We start from the raw sequence: 22,000 nt of genomic DNA, 5'->3' as shown, positions 1-22,000 counted from the left end.
TTATTACAGAAAGAGACATCCAGAGTATTTTGTATGTGTTCTGCCTGCTTCCTGTTAGAAACAAGAGCAAACCTGGATTGCTGTGTATCTGCTACTCATTGATTCATTTGTTAGGCATTTTTATCTCAGCTTTATGATAGAGTGAGGAAATGCATTCCAAGGTGCATATTCATTCATCCAGAGAAAGAAACTACAGTGAGAACGAAATCTGATGGATCAGAAAAACTATGAGTATTAGTAATCATCCAGGAACACGTATGGTTATCCACTATAAACACACACACAGGAGTGTAAAATATGTCAGGAAAGAAAATCAATGAAGAAACACGTACTGTAGTTTTCAATTAAAAAATAGTTATTCAGAGTTAGAAAATTCAATACAATTATGGGAAATATAATACTGTGGACTTTCAAAATCAGACACAGAACTAGTGGAATGCGATAAGGTGAGATAAGGTAGATTAGCCTTTCTACTTAAGATCAGCTAGTGTATTGTATATTTCCATGATATGATTCTGTCAAGCAGCTGCATAAGCCCCTCGTTTAGATCAGAGCAGTATCCATGCCTTCGGGCAGCAATACAAAGCACTCGGACTTAAATCTTTTTTGTGTTTTGAGCTTCACTTCAGTCTTTCTGAGATTGCTTACCAAAGTCTTCTTATCTGGAGATGAATTCACATCAGAACCCAAGGCCTGCACAATCCCTGATTTGTGAAGTCATATAGGGGACCAAAATCTGAATCCGAATTTCCTAAGTAGTTTGTATCTTGAGATTTGTGCCATTATATGTAATTTCAAGATGCAAACTGACCAAATTTCCTGATAGGGTTTTGGGTTCAATCTAGCATTTATTAAATATATTTATAGGAAGATGTATAGCTGGCAGGCAGGAAAATTCTTTGTGTTTTAGAAAAGGAACGAAACATTGAAAAAATGAAGTATGATGGGCACTGGATGTCACATGTTTAAGATATCTGCATGCATTTGATACCTGTTAAGTTAATTTAATGTCATCTTTTGCTGTTGACTCTTCAGGAAACTGGCCAATACAACACTATTTCATTGAGGTTCAGAAAACCAAGTGACTTCTATGAATGGGAGTCAAAAAAGCCTGCAAATATTACTTTTTAAAGGATATAATGTATTTCCCCCTATATCTTGCTAACTTCATTGCCCAGTGTTGAAAGCTCTGACTACAGACACTTTTTTTGGGATGTCTAGAACTCTTTGCAGTTAGTTTTCCTGCAGTCCTTGCATTCAAATCAGTGCAGATCTACAGATGTGCCCAAACCCTCAGCAGAGAACAAAGGATGGAAACTTCTCATTTCTCCCTATCTGCAGGTGCACACATTCATTTCATCACTTTGTGATGCTCTCTTTATCATGGTGGGTCAAATCCCATAGCAGTGGATTCTTACAAGAATTTAACCAAAAAGATGGTGTCAGGCTAAATTTTCAGTCACAGTAAATCTACATTCTTCAAAAAGACATCCTGATTACAGCACTGTCTGGTACTTTGAGTTTGGAAAAGTGCACTCCTAGAGCTCGTTTAACCATCTCTAGATTTCTGCTTCTTTTATTATATATATTACCAGCCCTAACTATTTTTTCTGGGGAAAACAAATCTCTACTATGATCAAGTTTTGCCTGTGAACTTATACAGGATTGGGGGCAGTTCTACAGGTAGAGCAGCCTGCAAATGCAGCCCCTAATAAGGCAAGATATTACAGCAGTGTTTATGTGAGGAGATTGTCAATAGTTTTTGGCCAAAGCGTCCTTAGTCTGGGCAATTTCTGACTCTGCAGGCCGGTATTTTTTATTGGCTCTAAAGAAAAGTAGCAAATATATGCAACTTAAGCTATTCCATACAAAACCACTGGGGAAAGAATAGATCTGCCCAAGAAAGCTGTGGAGTGTTTGTTTTGATTTTATTCTTGAAACTATGCTAAAAATGACCAGCCATTTAAGGAACAAGGTTAAATCTGTGTTAAAATGTTGAGGACCTTTTCTGGACCTTCTTCACCAATTTACAGATCCCTTGTGTGTTGTTTTCTGAGTCATAACAAGTGGAACAATGTAGCCCTAATGATGAAGAAAACGGTTAACCCCTTTTTAAAAAGTCTATTTTTAAAGATAACAAATCTTTATATCATTGGACTGGTCCCTTCTAATTCGGCTATTTTATGTATTGAATGTTTTGGATCAAACAAGAACATGATGTAACTGAAATTTTACTAGCATTAGGGTTCATCAAAATAGCTTCCAACTTTTGAAATCACTATGAATGTAATTAATGCTTTCTCTGTTAAATTTAAGTTTATTGGGAGATTTGCTGAGAAAGGAACAATTTAGGATAAATGTGGTATTGTTCTTCAGCAAGGATTCTTCCTGTCGTTGTCCTCATTCTTAGACCTTACCCCTACGCCTGGGGATCTTTATTACACTGATAACACAGGCCACAATAGCCACTAACCATCTTTACTTTCAGTGGTTAGATCTGTGTAGCAAGGGGGTGGAATCCTGCACAGACAGCAAATACTTAAAGCTCTAACTGAAGGGTGGATGTCAGCCATTGTAGCTTTATATTTCTCACTGACCCGATATCAGGAGAGTCTATAGGATCTGTTTCAAATTGTTAATGTCTAGAATCATGGGGATATAGTCTGGTACTGTTGTTGTTCAAAAGAAATAGTCTAATAAATCAGAATTTAATATAAAACAAACAGAAACAATTATTTAATGTACTTAAATATTCTCCCATTATGTCTGAAGTCTAAATACAATTATACTTTATTGCTGCTTGAACACAGAGTAAATGTAGTATTTTTTTCTACTGCTTTTTGTACGTCTGCTAGTTGCAGATGGATTTTAGCAACATAAGGAAAATGAGAATTATCAGGAACCTGCATTCTTCATTGTTAAAACTGTGTGATAATAAATAGTGAAGATGGGGTTCTAAGTGACAGACTAGAGAGAAAGTCTGATTTATGCCACTAATCTGATCCCCTGGTCATATGTTTGAAAATCAGTTAGACTTTGACAATATGAAGAAGAGAAAGCAATTATAAGCATATGAAATTTGTTATGGCAGCATTTTTTTTTACTTGAGTTCCTAGCTGCAGTTGGAATCATGATGTATTAGAAAGAGATTAAGGTATATATTCTTCCAAGATATTCCTGGAACAAAGTGTTTTTCCCGAAGTTTTCAATGTTCTTTTTCATAGCAATTTATGGGACATTTAAAAAAACCAAGAATTTCACTTAGGAGACTATTTGGAAAAAAAATTCTTTGAAATAAATACAAAAATTTACTTGGTACTTCAACAATGAGCTGCTAGTGAGGAGGAAACATTCTCCAGGTTCAGCTTTCTTCTGTTCATACATGTTGAATGGCAAACTCTGTGCTTCATAAAAAGGCATATTGTAAACCTTGCTTTGCTAAGAATTTAGACCTCATAACAGATATCTCCTGTTATGGATCCTGTACAGTGATGGAGTCTAACCAGTGTAAAAGAACTGTGCAAGAGAATCTCCACAGAAAGTGAAATCTTAATTTATCATTAATTTTAACCTTAAATTTACAAATTCCCTTCTATTCAGAGGAAGATTCCTTCATGAGTTGGTCCAGCACATATTATGCAAAACAAGAATCTGTCTTCATGAAAAGTGCACTTGCTGTGATGATTGTGGTTATTTGAGTCTATCTAAAAATCAGCCCAATATCTCCAAGCAAAAATTATATTAATCACTATTTTGTGATCTAATCATTTTAACAAGTAGGAGTTAAAATGGCAGGGAGGTCACTTATGGCAATAAATGAATTTTGGACAAAATAGTAATATTGGTTAGAAAAGGCAAGTGTAATTAGATATATATTCAGAATATACAACAGGGCAACGGGGGGCAAATACCCATTAATACTCTCCTTCAATGGTTTGTTACTGTTGGAACTGATGATGGCTTCTTCTGTTTTATCATAGTTCCTTTATGCAACTTACATTGCTCCATCTGCCAGTATGGACATTGGACTTCATCAGAGTAAAAAAAACATGATTTATCAGAAAATTGACCCAGCTTTTGAGGATCTTTTTGACTCAGCAGAAGAGCATATCCTCACTGTTCTGCTAGAAGCATGGATGAAGATGGTGGAATCAGACAAATCCGCTTATGGAAAGGTAACTGATCTGGATGACATTATGAAAAATTGTTATCTCAGGGAAGAAAATCACAAGAGTGCTTATATGCAACCCTGTTACTTTTATAGTCAGGAAGAGAAAAGGATTATGGGATATTTTCTCACCCACTACTTTCTATGCTGATACATGGAATACCCTGAGCTTGTGGAAAGCAGACTTCCCATCTGAAAAGAAGGTGCAGGCTTTGTAGACCCCTTGGTCTGTGAATCAGGGAGGAATGCATCTTGCTACAGCAAAATCTTTCTTTGCACTCAGGAAGTGTCATGTTTCTGCAATCTTGCTATTGATCAAAAGCAATTTTCTTATGATGAATTGCAAACAAGCCTATGTTTTCAGTGATAAGTACAAGACAAGCTGTGTTTATAGAATGCCGGTACAGTGATGCTAGGTCCATATTGATTGTATAATGTGTTTCTTGGTGTTTAGAGTTAAAGTGCAGCTACTGCATAGCAGAAGAGGAAATGTGGTATCGTGATTCAGCTGTATTTGCCCCAAACACTCTTTAGATAGCTGCCCTGCTGTGTTAGGGCTAATGCCTTGCAGGCTTCCTAAAACAGGTGGCTCAGTGGTGTACTCAGTTCTAATGGCAGAAAGCCTCTGAAGGCTTGAATTGAGCAGGCTCTTGCAGCTCAGAGGAGATGGCTGCAACCCTGACTCTGCTTTTGACAAACACATACAAGAAAGAGTGGAGGCAGTGATGGATACTGTGGCTCTCTGCTCTTTGTAAACTCACCCACCAGTTATCAGCTGTAGGTCACACTTCTAATTTCAAATCTTTAACATCTCTCTCTTGGATACGGAAAGAGAAACTTACAAGTGAGAATTAGAAATTGGAGGGCAGGACGTTAATTGTTCCTGTTTTTCTCCACTGTGACCTTAGATGAAGCACCTGCTTTTATAGAGGAAATACCATCACTTACAGCTGATAATTCTGTCAGCTTGCAATGAGAACATGCATGCATCCCCTGCTAAACATTTTGAAATCCTTATGTGGATATTTTGTAGTACAGTGTGGTTTTTTACTGTATCATGCATGCATGTATGAACAACTAGGAGAAAAGATACATAGAATCAAAGTTGAGAATGGTCTTCTAAGCCTATTAAGCTGTGGCCTGTATTAAACATTTAAGAATAGAGTATAAGAACAAGAAAAAAACATGTAGCAGTATTGCCAGGTTCAGTACTTTGCGGCTGACAAGATTCATGAATCACAGGTCTTATCCACATTTTTGTGTCTAATAGTCTTTGATGAGTTTTGTCTTCCCCTATGGGTTTACATAAATATGTCTTGAATCATTTTATATCTTCAGCCTGTAGGATTGGGTTCCATGCAGTGGGTTTAATCATGCAATAAGAGAAAAAAAATGCTTATCTTTGTTTGTTTGCAAAGCCCTCCCTGATAATTTCATGTGGTGCCCCAGTTTTGTACATCACAAGGAACGCTGAACAATTGTTCTTCTCAATGCTGTTATGCTTTTACAGGTTTCTGTTATATTCCCCTTCAATTGCATCTCTCTGAAACTCAAGAATCCTAGACTATCTGGCCTTTCCTCTTACAGAAGGTGTTCCACACCTTTGTTGCACTTATCACCCCCATCCATATCTGTTATTTCATATTCTTTTGATGAGAGGCAGGCAGTACATAAGATCTGGATACACTAAGGATTATTCAGTGGCAAAATCATGTTTTCTGCTTTGCTTTTTGTTTCTTCCCTAATTGTTCCTATGATTCTAATTGCCTTTTGATTCCTGGTGAACTTTGAGTGGATGTGCAGACTGTAAGCTAACAGCCATCTGCAGTGATTCCAAGATCTCTTTACTGAGTAATAACAGCTAATGGAAAGCCCTAATTTGGAGCTCACTGGAATGACTTAATGTTTATTGTCATTGAATTCAGCTGCCCTTTTATCATCCAGATGCTAAAGTGTCCTAAAATCCTGCAGCTCTTCACAGTCAATTTAATTTTTTGCTCTGTGGAATAATTTTGCAAACTTTGTTGTCTCCTCATTCACCTCCTTTTCCAGATAATTTCTGAATGTTTAAAAAAACAACCTCAGCGCAGGTCCCTGTGAGACTCCAATAGGAACTCCACCCCACTATGAACACTTATTCATTTCTTTATTTCTGATTTTCTACCTTCTAATTAATTCACAAGGGGACCTTCCCTCTCATCCTCTGATAAATTTATTTCCTTGAGAAACTCTGAAAGTTTGAACATCTAAAAAACTTGCTAAAATGAAATATACTAATACAAACACATCTGCAAAATATCCTCTTCACTTTTCAGCATATTTTCTAAGCTTTCAGATAAATTATTTTTTCAAGCTATTTCAGCTAAAATTATTTACAACCTGCAGAATATTGTATAATTGAATGGTGCTTTCATTAATGTGAAATTTTATTTACTTTCCACCAGACTAACTTTACAGTTTTTTCGTATGTTTATATATTTGCATATTTTGTATATGTAAATGTATATTTTCTATGTGTATCATCAGTATCTATTGTCAGTCCTCACTAAGTCAAGTCACTGACTCAGCCATGTATTATTATACATAATTTTTGTATTAAAAGGATTCTCTGGATACAGTATTTTAACTGCTTCTAGCAATGGAGGAATTCCTCCAATGTAAGAACTGAAAATATAAACTTTTGGTTTAATTTAAGTTAATGCGTGTGTCAGTTTATACCTCCGTGAGTTGAGAGAGAATCTATCGCCCTTTCAGTTTATATGACGCTTTGCTTTGCAATTGTAGTTATGTGCAGACTTCTCACTGCCCTAATAACACAAACATCTTAATCAGAGCACGAAAAAACAGAACTAAATCCTTGCATTTTTGAAGAGTTATAGTACACAGTCGTAAACTGCCCTGTTCTAGGAGGCACTAGAGTCTCTTTGTACTAGGCGCAGACTGATGCTTAGGCACACTCCTTCCCAGCACAAAGACAAGGTCTGCTTTGTATTTTGTTCGGTCTCTGGCTCAACTCTTCCCCCCTGTTCTAGCATACAGCAGGATATATTTGGCCCATAATGAAACGAGATATTTTATCAAGGATTAGGTGAGTCCAAAATTGTTTATTTGGGACATGGTCAGTATGTATCTACATTTTTATCTTTAAACGAAACATGAAAACAGGAGAGTTCCTTTTTATTGTTGACACTCACCCTGCCTCTATCTGCTTTCTGTTTAAACTGCATGAAAAATGTTCTGAATTATTTTCCTATTTACTTTTAAACTACATCTTCTTTTAAAGGAAAGAATAACCAAAGGCACTTTCTAACAGGGGAATAGAGTTACACTGAGCCTGAAGGCATTCAGATAACATGGTGATTAGTACGGCATTCACATTTAGACAAAGATGTAATGACTATTAATCTAAAAGCTCTGTTCTCTCTCTTGCACATACACTCTTGTATAATAAGACCACGGCTTTCTAATCTTTGTAACGGGTGTGCTAATCAGTATAATGCATTGGCTCAATTTTGCTAAGTATCCCAAAACCTGTATTTGAACGGTTTAGGCAGCTGAGAGGGTCACCAAACTATTCCTTATGCAGTTACTGGTTGTTTGCACATAACATGGAGAACTGCTCTAGTTATATACACAAGGCTTCTATATAAGTTAAAAAATGTCAATACTTCATGAGTTCTAATAATGCAAAATTTATTATTGTAAGGTATTACCTGGTGTAAAACTAAAGAAAAGAACAATACTGAAAGTCTGAGAGCTTTGACCTTCATTGTTCAGATATTGCAGCATCTATCTTGTCTTACATTTCTATTTCTGGGAATCTGTGGCACTCTTTATCTTTTTTTGACATTTCCCACTCATAGTCATACTTTTAAGACTTGTTTTTCAGCTCCTCAGTGACAATTTGACATAAAATTTACTGGTATAGCACATCAGGTAAGTCTGGCACGATATATGCAATATAATACATACACAATAGATTATGTACACAATAAAATTTAGCATTTTTTTTAAATACAAAATTTTTCTCTTAAAGATATAGTTAGATTATTTAGTGGTGTTCTGTAGAAATATACATGTGATCCTATCTGAAAATTTTATTCTACCAGAGTTTTTAATTGAATCGTTTGTCACAAGGATGTGACTTCTAGTGTCTTCTAAACATCAGTCTCATTGCTGGCAAATGTACTCCTTTTTATCTGCTGTCACTGGCAAGGTACCTGTCCAGTTCTCCATCTTTCTATAATGTGTACTGTAGGGATGACATAAGATATTATTTTTATTAGGTGGAGTTGGTGAAAGAAACTCGACAGCTGGACTCCGTGTACTTTAGAAAGCTCCAGGCTTTGCATCGAGAGAGTGGTTCCAAGATGGATGAGGTAAGACAAGTACCTACTAACAAAAACAAACTTTTCTGTCAGAGAGGGTTAACACTTTGAGTATCAGCAATGAAAGACTGACCACATGCCAGTTAGGAGAAGAGAGTAGTCCAATTCCTACTATTCATTTTGGGGAATGATTGACACCCATGTATTAATTACAAATACAGGTCTTCTGTCAGTTACTTCAACATTAGACCACTGTATGATTGGAGTCAATGAGACCGCTTCCACTGAAGTTTGTGGAATGTATACTGGGACCCTAATCTTGGCTAAATACCTCAATTTCAAGTAAATTACAGGTATATATTGGTTGGTTTGATTGTGGAAGCTGCACACACTGGTATGTTTAAAGCAAACAAAACTAAAGCTGATTAAGAACTGGAGCCTTAATTTATTTCCTCAGCAATCACAAAGCTTCTCTACAGAGACAAAAGGTATCTAGTGCAAGGATTCTTAGACTAAGCAACATACGGGGATGAAAGAAGCAGTTATGCAAGTGAAATATTTTCTTCCCTCAGAGTACTGCTGCTGACACTCGTCTGCCATCCTGCCCTGATGCTCTCAAAGAAGATCAGCAATTGCATCAACTTCCCAAAGAATTGGCAGGTCCCAATCTATCTGATCTGATCCACGACAAAGAGAAGTTAGAACGGTTCTGGGCTTTTCTTAATGAGCATTCTGCTGGGTATGTTTTACTTTACCCATTTCTAAGTTCAGGAGGAATATGCTGGGGATCTTGGTTCTCTAAATGTTCACAGATCTTAGCCTTTTTTAAAAATGTGTTTATAAATTTCTGAAATACATATACATGTTGTTCAGACAACTGAATTGTCTTAATATTTTGGGGGTAAAAATTCTTCTGTCATAACATGTTTATATTGCAATTCTGCTTTCAGTTTATCCTTTGATTAGTGGAAAATCTCCGAGTACAGCAATTATGCTATGAGCAAAGATTTCTCTTTTTTAGTATAGATTTTAGTACAGATTTTTAGTATAGAGTGCATTTTAAAAATTAAAGCTAGATGTTATAAAAATGTACAAACAGAAGACAGCCACATTATCTCCACAGTGTGAAAGCAACCACAGTTTTGTGTTTGCACTGATCTGAACAGAATTAAGTACCAGCTCACAGCAGATAGTTCATGCAGTTTTTGAAAAAGTGAGCCCATTTTCTTAAAAATGAAGATCTAAACAGAAGTTATAGCGGAAGTAAATGTGAGTTTGTCACTTTTTTTTTCTTTCTTTTCCCAAGCCTCACATTAATCTCTATCCTGTTTTAGGAAAAGGCAAATATACTATTTAAGCAACTGTGAGCAAGTCCTTAAAATGTCACTTCCTTCCTTTTAATCTGCATTCCCAAGAGCTGATGCTTTGCATATTGCTTATTGCTTATTGCTTCTGGTTAAAACTGCGGTCATTTTAGATTGGGTATTGGTCAGTTTTTTCAAAAGTGTTCAGAGATGGGCATCTAGCACAGGATTCCTCTGGCCAAGACTCAATGCCATTACTCCTGCTTATCATCATGCATTCCCTATGTAGTCAGACAGAGAAATACGCCCTTCTGGACACAATTCTCCTAATTATGAAAGTAATACCTAAAACCAGCTTGGATGCATCATTCTGAAAGGTGACTATTCCTCCTCACCGACTACAAAAAGACTGTAGGTAATGAATTCATACAGATTCTTATGCTGTGGGTGCCTAATTGGGTCAAGTGACTTCTGTGTTAGTTGTATACACCAGTGGTATACACCAGTGGTATCCAAACGTTTCCGATCACGCATCCCACCAGTAAAAAGTTTTCCAGCATGCATCCTCAGTATATGTGTATTTATTTTTTTAATAAATTATACACATGCACTACTGAAATTCTAATATTTTCTTCTTGCACACCTCTTGGAGTGCATACCCCCTGCTTTGGAGACCACTGGGGCAAGAGATTCTCTCTAACTGGGGAAATGGTAGGAATTGCCAGGGAACAGGTCATTGACTAGGATGGGGTCCTGGAGAGGTACACTGAGTCATCTCTGGGACTTCCTGCCTTTCTGTTAATCACAGACAAGTCTCACCTTAAGTGACAGAGACAGGGAGAAGAATGTTTAATTTATAGAGAAATTGTCTTTTGTAAAAATTAATAATGAAGAAAAACATTAGAAAAAGTCTCACAACACAGTGTTTTAGAGCTGGTTCCAGACCTAGCAACTCTGAAGTCCAGCTGGCATGCTACAGTAAAGCTGCTTAATGGCACTATAAGCTGAAGGGATCCTAGAACTAATGCGGTCTGGAAAATTTCAGCAAAAAACAACAGACGTGTCATTTGTCGCTTCATCAAAATTTATGGTTCTGTTATTGTCCAATTGTAAGTGATCCAAGTTTCAGCAAGGACAGGCTGCCTAATACCTGGGCTGAAATTCTGGTAAGAAGCTAAACAAAGTTCCATTAATTAATATTTTGTTAAATATGCATGACATATTAACATAATTGCAGGACATTTTCTGTTACTCTGGGTTAGTGGATTACCACTTGTTAGACTTGCCAGATTAATTGACGATGAACATGTTCCTGATCCGTTGAAAGGAAAAAGTAGAGTATGGTAGGATAAGCCGCCACTGTAAATGGTTTAACTTAACACACTTTAAGATTATATATTTTGCTTTTTAAATTAGATGGATGTATTTGATCGGTCGTCATGGGTAGATGCCAAGGAGTAACTCCATAAACCACAGTAACTTGGATTGCTTGCACTGGGATGAACTTATTCACATTGTGACGAACTAGCAAATGAAAGAATTTCAGTTTTAATAGAAATTAGGTCTGTAAGAGTCTCAAAAGACATTTGAAATGGAGACATCTGTTCTTAAATCAGCTGGATGCTTTTGAAAGTTTTACTCATAGACTAATGAAAAAAACAGGTTAACCAAATAGAAAAGTGAAACAGATTTGTCTAAGGTTAATATTTTGTATTTCCTGCTGCAAACACAGTGAATATCCTCATCATAATGCTCAGAAAACTTCAGCTAATAAGATACTGTCCAAAAACAGTCATACAAAGTAAACTGAAATTGTAGGTATGTCACTTAACCTATCCTCTGGTTTAAAGAACAAAACCAATATATGTTCCATTAAAACATACTTAAATTGATAGTATAGACTCAAATGAATATGAACAATATATATAAATCAAGAATTGCATATGGAAATTATTTGTCACTTATTATGAACAATGAAATAAGTAGTGGAATCAGTAATTTATGAAAAGGCAGTCCACAAAAAAACCCTGGAAGCAAAATTTGCCATAAATTGGTTTTGTCTGCTTGACTGCAGACCGACTTAAGGTCTAGCACTTCACACGACATAAGAAGGGGGTGATTTTTGGGTCCTACGTTCCCAGCTGTCATCCCTGCTCCTTTCTCAGGTGATATGATGAGGAGGCAGAACAGGGGGTGTTGATTCATCTCATGGTGGCTCATAGCCTCAGTACTGCTTCAAACTCTCATTTGTTTCATTTTTCATTCTTTTTTGTGAGCTCTGCACTATGGCTCTGGTTCACAGTCCCTGCTGAATTTAGTAGCAGCACATTGAGGAGGTTATGCCTTTCAGGGTACCCCAGAAGGGACCCTAAATGAGATCCCTAAGATATGTGTTTGATCTGCCTGTTCAACAAGTGCCATGGTCTCACCAGATGGTACTAAGCAAAGAAAAAAATGACATAAAATTTCAGTCCAATTTGACCTGGTATTTAGGACTTGAACATTTTGGTGGCTTGTGGTTAAGCTAATAACTCCCTAGAACGCTGATGAAATTAACTCAATATTGAAATAACATTCTGTTTAAATTTGTTTGTAGCATGGATCTCATGTTCTGGCTAGATATTGAACAGTTCAGAAAGATGCACCACAATGATAAAGAAAAAAGGGAGGAAAAATATAAGAACATTAAAAATAAGTACTTAAACCAAAACTACTTCTTTGGACCCAACAGCCCAGCTACCAGAGAACAACAAGAACAGGTACCAGTTACAAAACTGTTCATAAAGAACAATCACACTGATTTTGAATGAGATAAAAGTCCACAAGCGACTTTGCTCCAGTTTTTTCCAAGGTATCTCCTCAAATCTTACCTATATTTTTGGCCTGAAAGCTGGTTCTGTTCTGGTTGTGGGGATTCCTTCTTTCCTATGCAGGCTCTTCCTCCCCCCGTCCTTACAGAACATCTCTCTCAAACCCTGTTCTGAGGCCACAGCCAGAGCATGTACCACACAGCTCAGAAAAAGTGTAAAAACGGCTTTCAGGCAGTGACTAGTTCCAGCTTTCTATTTTAGTGTGCCAGTAAAGCCACAGACAGCAAGTCTGAGCTGAGGTACTCTGATATATCTTGATACTTAGGAAATTTACTTGGCCAATCTAGGGTATTATTTGCCAGAGTCTGTATTCTATTATAGGTAGGGACGAATGTAATCTGTTCCCTTTTATGAAAAGTACACGTGAGCCTTGGGTAAGCATGCATTAAATGCTTTGCTTACAGTTAAGCTCATGCTTTGCTAAATTAAGGATGTAGAGAGATAAAGGACTTTTGGTATACACAGAAGTTTATGTCATGTGTTATTGTATTTGGATTGCTTAGCTAACGCATTCAGGTGGAGGATGGGGACAAATCCTTCATGATCAACTTTCGGCAGCAGTTCTGCTAGAAATTCAGCAACGTGTCCAGAAAAGATTAGAAGAACAATGGCTGCCATTGTTCCTGGCAGATGAACACCGTGGGGCGGAAAGACAAGCAAAGGTAATTTTTTAACAACAGTAACGCATCCAGGCATTGTTTTTTGTTTGGCTCGTGATTTACCATTGGGATAAAATGGTTCAGAGGAAAAGCAGCCCACAACTCATATTCAGCTTACATCAAAAGAGACGTTATAGCATGTGCAGGTTGAAACATTTAGCTTGATAATTGTGAAGGCAGTTCCTCTGAAGGTTTAGTCTGGCTGACAGTGTTATTGTTAGATCCTAAACCTGAAGGAGATGGTGTTAGCTCTGCTGCCAGCCAGGCTGCTTGGGGAGTAAACTAATCTTTGCTGTAGTGCTGCGTGCTCCATGTGCCTTTTTGCACTAGCCATACACTTGCACATAGAAGAATTGCTGCTTTGTGTAAAGGATTTGCCCAAGGGGACAAGAACACAAGCAAACAAATGGGCTTCCCACTCTATTCTCTCTTTCTCTCTTTTTCTCTCTCTCTGTCTTGTATTTTCCCATCTGGAGCTGCAGTGTCTCTAGAAATGACTCCAGGACTTGTGAAATTCTGCTGAGTGTGGAGGTTAACTGCTACAAGCCTTATTTCCAATTGGTTACTTCAGAAAGTTGCCAGAAAACTGGAAATGAGGAGCCTTTCACTCCTGCTGGCTCATTAGAAAGACTGGGGAAAGGGCAGAGCTAACATCTGCCTTTTATGAGAGTGCCTCTGTGGTTGGGATCTTTGTAGGGAGATCATCCTGCTGGTGACAGATGCAAAAAGATTGGGGTTTTCTGTACTTCCACAAAGGCTCTGAAGCACGAATTTCATAGTAGAAGGAAACTTGACAGTTCCACCAAGCAGACACATAGGCAGACTGCATTGATTGATAAAACTTGGTTTCAACGGTCTTTTTAACATCAAGAAGGCTGTCAGAAGTGCATATGAACTGGATCCTTTTCATCGATCCATAGCACTAAGCAATCTGAAAACTGTATGTTCTAATAGGGAAAATTGTAATTTTAATAATGATCATATTAAAGCAAAATTTCCTATCCTTTTGCCCTTTTTTAGCTGAACTCTGCCTCCTTTACAAGCCCTGGCACAAGATCATGCGATAAGGCTAAGCTGGCTCATACATCTTCTTGCACCTGCTGCACTGTGCTGGCAGGGAGAGTAGCCCATGCAGTTTGGAAAATGCTGTATTCAACTCTAATAAACAATTTACAGGAAATACATACTTCTAATGAGCATTTAGTCTTTTCCTAACTCCATTCATGTTTGACTGCTCTTTTCTCATTCTTACTGCAAATTCAGAGGATGAAAAGGTCCTTTGAAGAATGTTTTTTAGAAGAAATGAAACCAGATGACATTCTCCACTTGGCTTTGTATTTCACAGTGACCAAACACTGTGGGCATGCTATGTAGTCCTTATTCAGAAAATCTGCCCTTGATTTGAGGTGTATTTTTGCTACAAAGACGCTGCAGGATCAAATCCATTTCTGATACAGCTGTCCAAAATATCTAAAAACATCTTGTAAAAAAATAATTATAGCCCCAAATCTATTCCCAACATAAAGGATCCCTTAGAACATTATGGGTTAGGTAATACAGCATAAAATCAATGTTTAACTGCTGTTGCCTCTTGTCTTCTCTGACTCCATAGTCTTAATGAATTAATGCTCATTTACAGATGGCACCACAAGTTTCAGATATCAAGATCCAAATGAAGATATATCAACTAATCTGTCCCTGCGCTATCAATCAATAGAGGGCTGAATATCAAACATGAAGAGTTTAAAAGTACAATTATAATTTTTTTTTTCAACCATAGATAAAGGACATAACTGAAGATCTTCCACACCAAAAACAGGAGAAGTCAACTAGGATGTGGAAGGCAAGTGAAGTTCACTGTGTCTCTTTGGTCTGCAGTTTCACTGTCTTTTCTGTTTGGAGCTCACGCATCCCTCACAATTTCCCTGCTGACAGTGTGAGGCCCAAATGTAGCACTGTCAAAAGCCAGCATGATTGCATTGGCTACAGTGCACTGATTACTCACATTGCTAGTGGATTTACCTCCCTGCTGGATGTTCATGGTAAATTTCTCTCCCTTCCTGGCTGGAGAGGTCATACTTAAAAAAAAGTCTCGTCTTAGGCTTTGGGGCACTCTTAAACCTCCTCAAACTGGTATTGTACCTTTAATTCACATCTATCTGTATTTTGCATGCAGTAGACTTATTGGGACAAGCTGTTCATTCCAGCATCTGGTAGTTTATTTATTATTGTGAGTGGATTACGTGCAGACACAAAAGAGAATGTGAAGAATGCAGTGGAGTGGGCAGGTTTAATCATATCTCACAGTATCTGTTTCATTTAGAATTGTATTTTAATCTTGCAGCACTGAGATAATATCAATTTTAAACATCTTAAACCTTTGTAATAATACATTTCATCAGATGTTTGCCAGTTTTTTCCTCTTCAAGAGCAGTGAACTCATTGTGATTGCCAACATACAAGTTGTGTACATTTATTCAGTTGAACTTTTACTGTCTGTTGAAATCAAACTGGAGACCCAGTCACCAATTATCCATGCAAACCATTAGCTCAAAAGGGATCCAAAGTGCATGTGGGTTCTGTTAACGAGTTTTCTCTTTGTCTGTTTGTCAGGAAGATGGTTATTTTCCATGTTCTGCTTCAAGGTTATTGACCCATTAAATAAGCAGTGTTTGCATTTTAATATAGGGGAGGGAACAATGTTTTGTTCTTCCCTTCATGAATATGGCCCAGAAATAATTTTTCCCAAAAGTTGCCTAAATTCTGGTCACAGAGGCTAGAACATGTTTGGAGAACTGGAGGAGGGATAAAAAGACGCCACCTCACTGTCTAAGTTGAACTGACTTTATTTTAATTAAAGCACCCTTTGGACAATTGCCACCCACCCTCATACATGGGTAGGCTCTCATCCCTGGCAGGATCTGAGGCAGGACACTAAGCATAAACCCTATTTTTAAGAGAAGCTGCAGACAGACTTTCAGCTCAGAATCAGGTCAGATTCCCAGGACTGCCTGTAGCAAGGAAAAATGTTCCTGTTCCATGCTGACCATTGAGCGGCACTCCACCCCTCCAGGACTTCAAGAGTTTTCCACCACTGTTAGAAGATAGTTTTCATTCATCCATCTGATAACAAAGGGGGATTGTTTGGCTAACTTCTCAGCGACAGCACAAGAACTGTTTGTTCAGGAAGGCAGGCCAGCCTGAACTTCATTTCAAACAAACTGTCCCTGCATAAGCCATCTTTCTTTCTCCACCCTTTCCTGGCTGCCTACTGCTTTGTGCTTTGCATCATAAGGATTTCCACAATGTCTCGATGACTTTAAATTCTATTTCACTATTAGCAGCTTTATTCCACAGAGAGCAAACTCCCCGCTTCTGTTGGTGATCATGGCAACACATTTCAAAGCTCATTTTGTTAGCGAGATCCTTGTCAGAAACATTTTACAACTTGAAGCTATGTGGTTTGTCTGTTCCTTTCTCTTTGTTGTTTGTTTGCACAAAACTCAAACTGTTCTCTAGAAAAGTAGCCTGTTGCCATAATCAATAACAATAGCTGTTTCCATACTTTACAGTATGTAGTCATATGGTCTAAATCATTGTCAGTCATTTCCTCTCCCATCACATCTTCCAAAAAAATGTTGCCCAAACCAAACTGGAAAAAAAAGAAAGAAAAAAAGAAGGAAAGAAAGAAGTGAAACCTTGCCACATTCTATTGTATCCATGTCATAAAGTCATAAACTACTGAAAGTTAGGGTCAGCGCAAAGATAAGAATCAGACAGTTTACGCTAACTAATGCCTTTTTTAGTGCTTTTTGAAACACAGTTTATTTGGTACATTTATTTCTTCTTTTGACAGCATGTGGACAGTAAGCGGGTTTCTTCATCTAGTGAAATAATTGCTTTCCGCAAAGCACTGTTGAATCCAGTGACAGCAAATCACTTTCAACGCTTTGTGTCACTGAAAGGAGACCTGCTGGAGAATGGCGTCCTCTTTTGGCGAGAGGTGCAGAAGTATAAGGTATGATGGTAAAATGGAGCAAGGGGAATATCGTTCAATTTGTAAGCAAATCCAGCAATTACTGCATATAAGGAGAATTTTAACAAGAAGATGTCTAGCCATTTTCTTGTTCATATTAAAAACTCTTTCACTGTTTAAACTGGTTTTTTCTTCAATGAAAATCCTCACTTCTTAAGGGTAGCTAATTTTAATGACTTGAATGTACTATCCCTATATATCTTCATGCTTCTTCAAACTGTAACATTCTTCTGAGTCTCTAAAGGGACACTACTAACTAGCTAAGGCCCAGATTTCAATATGCATCTGTTAAGCAGTAGCAAATATGCAAGAATTATAATGTCCATTCTGTGTTTATAGTTACATACTGTTAAATAATAGGATTATTGCTGAATTTGGTAATCCCTAAAAAATCAGAGAAAGCTTTTAAATTCAATCAAATGCAAAGATAGTATCTACTCAAAAGATTTATATGTACAATGCAGAGCCCAGCTTCCTTGCACTCTGCATGGTCACAAATGATTGAAGCTTAGGATGTAGCCAAGATGAAATGTAATGGAGAAGGTCAGCAGGGACTGCCTCTCTTGCAGATGCATGCCCCTTTGTGAAACTGCTGCTGTGTGGGGTGAAACACAATGGGAAACCTCTGAAGTGAGCCTATAAATCATACTGCAGCCTCGTAGTAGCACCCTCGGCTGAATGCAGGAGCGCCACAGCTCTTTCACTTGCTCCTCGTTCCTTTTCCTTGTGGGATATTGCTGAAGCAACAGTGCTACCGGAGTGCAGAGCCTCTCTGCGCTCCTGAACACAGACTGCATGCTTGTGGCAGGCAGGGAGCATGAGGTTAGCTAACATGCTTAAAACTTAGGAGATAAACACAGTTGATGCTGCAGTAGCACTGGGAGAACCTGCTGCAGGCACATGTGTGTATTTTTATTGTTTAGTTTTATGCATTTCAGCTTGGGGTCTGCTTTAGAAGTTGAAGCTCCTCTGTCTCCAGGGTGGCAATCTCCTCTCCTCACAAAATCTCTGATCTCCAAGCAAGGAATCATCTGCTGAAATGCTCTCTGGGGGTGCTGCTCTCTCTCTCAGTTACAGAGTGACTAGCTTAGCCTAGAAAATTGACACAAAGGCACCTGAAGTTCCATGTCATAAATCCTTCTCAAAATATTTGATGTTTTCTCAGATTTGTGACTCTTTGTTGCTGTACTGTGGAGGACATGGAAACTTTCTGCAAATTAATGTGGAATGTAGTTTAGACTGTTTTCTTTGTGGATCTGCGTTCTGAAGAAAGACCTCATTGTTTTATGTCCCACCCTTTCTCCTTCATTTATGTTAATTTTATTTGTCTTCTTATCAAGAAAAAGTACAATCTGACCATATTTCTACATGCACGCAATTTGTCATGGTTGGCAGTCAATGCTCTTTATAGAAGCAAAAGGCTGGAGGAAGAGGAGTGTTGTGGGTCAGGCTGAACTGAAGGAACATTGCCAAAGCCGTGGGCAGCACTTTGCACAGTGCATACTTGTATTGTCTGAGCCCTGTGATGCCATCAGCTTAGAGAGAACTCCCTTCAGGAGTCAATGACTGTATTACTCCTCGTAACCCACTGGGCTGGCGGCACATCTTGGGACAATCAAAAACCAAATTTTTTTTTTTTTTAAGTATGAAGAAATATAACTCTGTGGATCGTTTCCATCTGTTCCCTTACACTCATGTCTCACCCCTTTTTGTATCGTATGGCTTGTTCGTATTCCCTCTTACTACAGCTCTCTGCCTTTTCTTCTGTGCTAGATGAGCAAAGGAAGTCATAACATATTCTTAGGATATATTGAATATGGTTTCATATTGCCTTATTTTCTTCATTGTAGCTGTTATCATTCTTTTTTTCCCTTCATAAAACTAAAAAGTATTCAGAATAAAACAAGCCAGCTCTTACACATACCACATTTCTGGTTAAAAGCCCTGTTTTTAATTTCTTTGCAAAGTAAATATCCAGTCTCCTATACCAGAACTAAATGCACATTCTTCATTTAGAAAGCGCTCTTCCTGAAAATTCTCTGGGGTGCTCATTGTGTCTTTAGCAGAAATATGTGATAATCTCCTAGAGTTGCAGAAATTTCTTGATGTTTATGGATAGGTGGAACATTCGTGTTTCAAAGCATTTGAAGGGAGTTCTTTGAATTATTTTTTCTTCTTGTCAAAGTCTGACGGTAGCATTGTCACAGTGTGAAAAACACGGTAATAATGGGTTTTACAAGAGCAACAGGTTCACTTTTTAAAAAGTAGAAACCCCCCAGTACTTCTTTGAGATCTCACCCTTTTAAGTTCAAGGTTGTTTTGTATTTTGTTCTGCTCAGTTATTTCACGTACTGAGGTTTGGGGAAACTTGGGAAACCATTTATTAAGAGAATCCCCTAAAAGCAATCACTGCTATACATCTGCGTTAAGAGAATCTTTATGCATGGGAACCTAGACGATTTCAATGAAAGGAAGATTGTATTGGTAGCTGAAATTGTCCCCTCCTGTGCCAAAACTCCTTGTTACAATACCTTGTACCCGCTAAAAAATTCCCCTCTTTCTTGGTGTACTTAGAGCATTTCTTTGTCTTTTAGTTACCATGTCTATGATAATCATAGCAGACTCATTCTGATAATCTGTGCATTTCACACCTGTGGGTATGTTTCTTTTTTCAGAAATGCTTCCTATTTGCCAATAATGTACTTAGAATGAATGCAGGATAAAAATTATCCTGTTCCATCAGAACAGCCAGGCAGACATTATTCCCTAAAAGCAATCACTGCTATACATCTGCATTTGCAAACCAGAAGTCCCACTCATTTCTTAACTATGTATTTGAGCATGCATATTTGCTACAAGAATTTTGTCCTACATACTGAAGAAATCTATTAAATAATTATTTTTGTATGGCTAGTATTCTTTGATCACTGGGCCCCTGTAAAGGGTCTTGCATCTCTCTCTCTGAAAATGCTATTTTTTGTCTTTCAGGACTTGTGCCATTCTCATTGTAATAATGCCACAGTCCAGAAAAAGATCACAGCTATTATCGACTGCTTTATTAATTCTGCCGTACCCCCAGCTTTGCAGATTGACATCCTACCTGAACAAGCAAAGAAGATTCTGGAGCACAGGAAAGAACTTGGTCCTTACATTTTTAGAGAAGCACAGGTAAGGAGCTGGAAGAGTCTCTATAATAAATCTGGCTGAAGTCTGTGTGCCTCATTTAAAGACATGTTTTTTTGCTTATGCGACAATATATGTGACTTTATACATAATCCTGAGCATGAAGGAAAACATTATAGTAATGCATCAATGAAGATTGTATGGTGGAGATGACAGAGAGGCTTCAGATACGTACTGCTCAATAAACTGGACAAGCTCTGGCAGCTAGCTGATTCTGCAAAGGTGTTATCCAGGGCTGTGATAGGAGTTCCGGCAGTAGAAAAGAACCCTGTACATGTTTTTAATTGCTTGTTTTTTACCACTTAGTTAATTTCGGAGAAGTAATTTGTAGTCAGAAAGTTTGTAGATTTTGTAGTTTATGAAAAAATATGCAGATGTGGGTAAAGCACAAAGACAGCTTAACTTATTGGATGCCTTTCCCTTCTTTATTACAGAAAGTCTGTATTAAATAGCTGTAGACAACTTGCTTTCTGATCTTTGTACTAACAGACAGAACAGCAATTTGTGAACCTTTACTACACACTTAATATTTTCTTATTCCTCCATATTGTCTTCTCTGACTTATTTTCTAAACCCAAGAAAGATAGTTCCCCTTCTTTTTCTATAAAATCGCCACCAACACCCCTAAACCTCCACTGTGAGTCCATAAAGTGTTTGGATCACAGAAGACGAATGGTTTGTCAGAGAAAAAGGTTCATCGAGGTCCTAAGAGAATTAAGAAGTCTCATTTTAGCCTATGTAAAACTCAGTGAACTCCAGAAATGTGGCACAAATCCAAGAGAAGAACTTGGCCAAAAAGCTGTGATTGGAACATGACAGTGACTCGCATGTCACTTTCAAGTCCATTGAGCCAGAAGCAGGGAGGTGCTGAGCATGCTCGGCTCCTTTGAAGCCACGTTTCTCAATGAGAATTAAGCATCTAAATAAACAGAAAAATGTGAGCCTTAGTACTTGCAGCAAGAGAATTCACTGAGCCCCTCTGTTTGCTTTTCTAAAATTGTTTTTCTTATTCTAGTTCAAAAAAGACCCTGTGAGAGATTATATCATTTAAAAATTATCCAAGATTTGCTCATAGATCTGTAATGTGGTTTAAGAGCCTTTCCAGAGGCAAAAAAGTATTTCCTTTCTCTTAAGGAGGGGAAAAACCCCTCTCCCTAATGAACTGAATATTTGAAATACTTGAGCGGAACAGGGCTGCAAAAGAAATTCTACTGGTGTATATTTTATCAGGAATACTTGTAAAAAATGATGGATGTTTTCACTAATGCAAACAATTGTTTAGGGAAATATAAAAAAAAAAAAGAAAGTGCCTTTTAACTGTGTTTTAGGAAGATTTCTCACCAGTTATAAACACACTGATGAAAAGCATGTGCCGAGCAAATCTGGACTGAAATGTCAGGACACAGTACGTGGGAGGAACAAGGCTGTGTATTCAAAAGAAATAGTTACTTC

At 37.7% G+C, this 22,000-nt stretch overlaps 1 protein-coding gene across 1 annotated transcript in view; it reads left to right on the top strand.

Annotated features, from left to right (window-relative positions):
* Positions 1–22,000, top strand: part of RGS22 (regulator of G protein signaling 22) — a 62,507-nt gene that overhangs the window by 33,173 nt on the left and 7,334 nt on the right. The window contains exons 15-22 of the mRNA XM_069854425.1: positions 3,981–4,175; positions 8,455–8,547; positions 9,069–9,235; positions 12,397–12,559; positions 13,174–13,332; positions 15,110–15,172; positions 17,186–17,347; positions 20,354–20,533. Coding sequence (XP_069710526.1) covers positions 3,981–4,175; positions 8,455–8,547; positions 9,069–9,235; positions 12,397–12,559; positions 13,174–13,332; positions 15,110–15,172; positions 17,186–17,347; positions 20,354–20,533 — 1,182 coding nt within the window. The remainder of the gene's footprint in view (positions 1–3,980; positions 4,176–8,454; positions 8,548–9,068; positions 9,236–12,396; positions 12,560–13,173; positions 13,333–15,109; positions 15,173–17,185; positions 17,348–20,353; positions 20,534–22,000) is intronic.

This window comes from Phaenicophaeus curvirostris, chromosome 3 (assembly GCF_032191515.1).
Source record: "Phaenicophaeus curvirostris isolate KB17595 chromosome 3, BPBGC_Pcur_1.0, whole genome shotgun sequence".
NCBI lineage: Eukaryota > Metazoa > Chordata > Aves > Cuculiformes > Cuculidae > Phaenicophaeus > Phaenicophaeus curvirostris.
The sequence above is the reverse complement of the archived record's forward strand: the minus strand, read 5'-3'. Positions and strand labels throughout refer to the sequence as shown.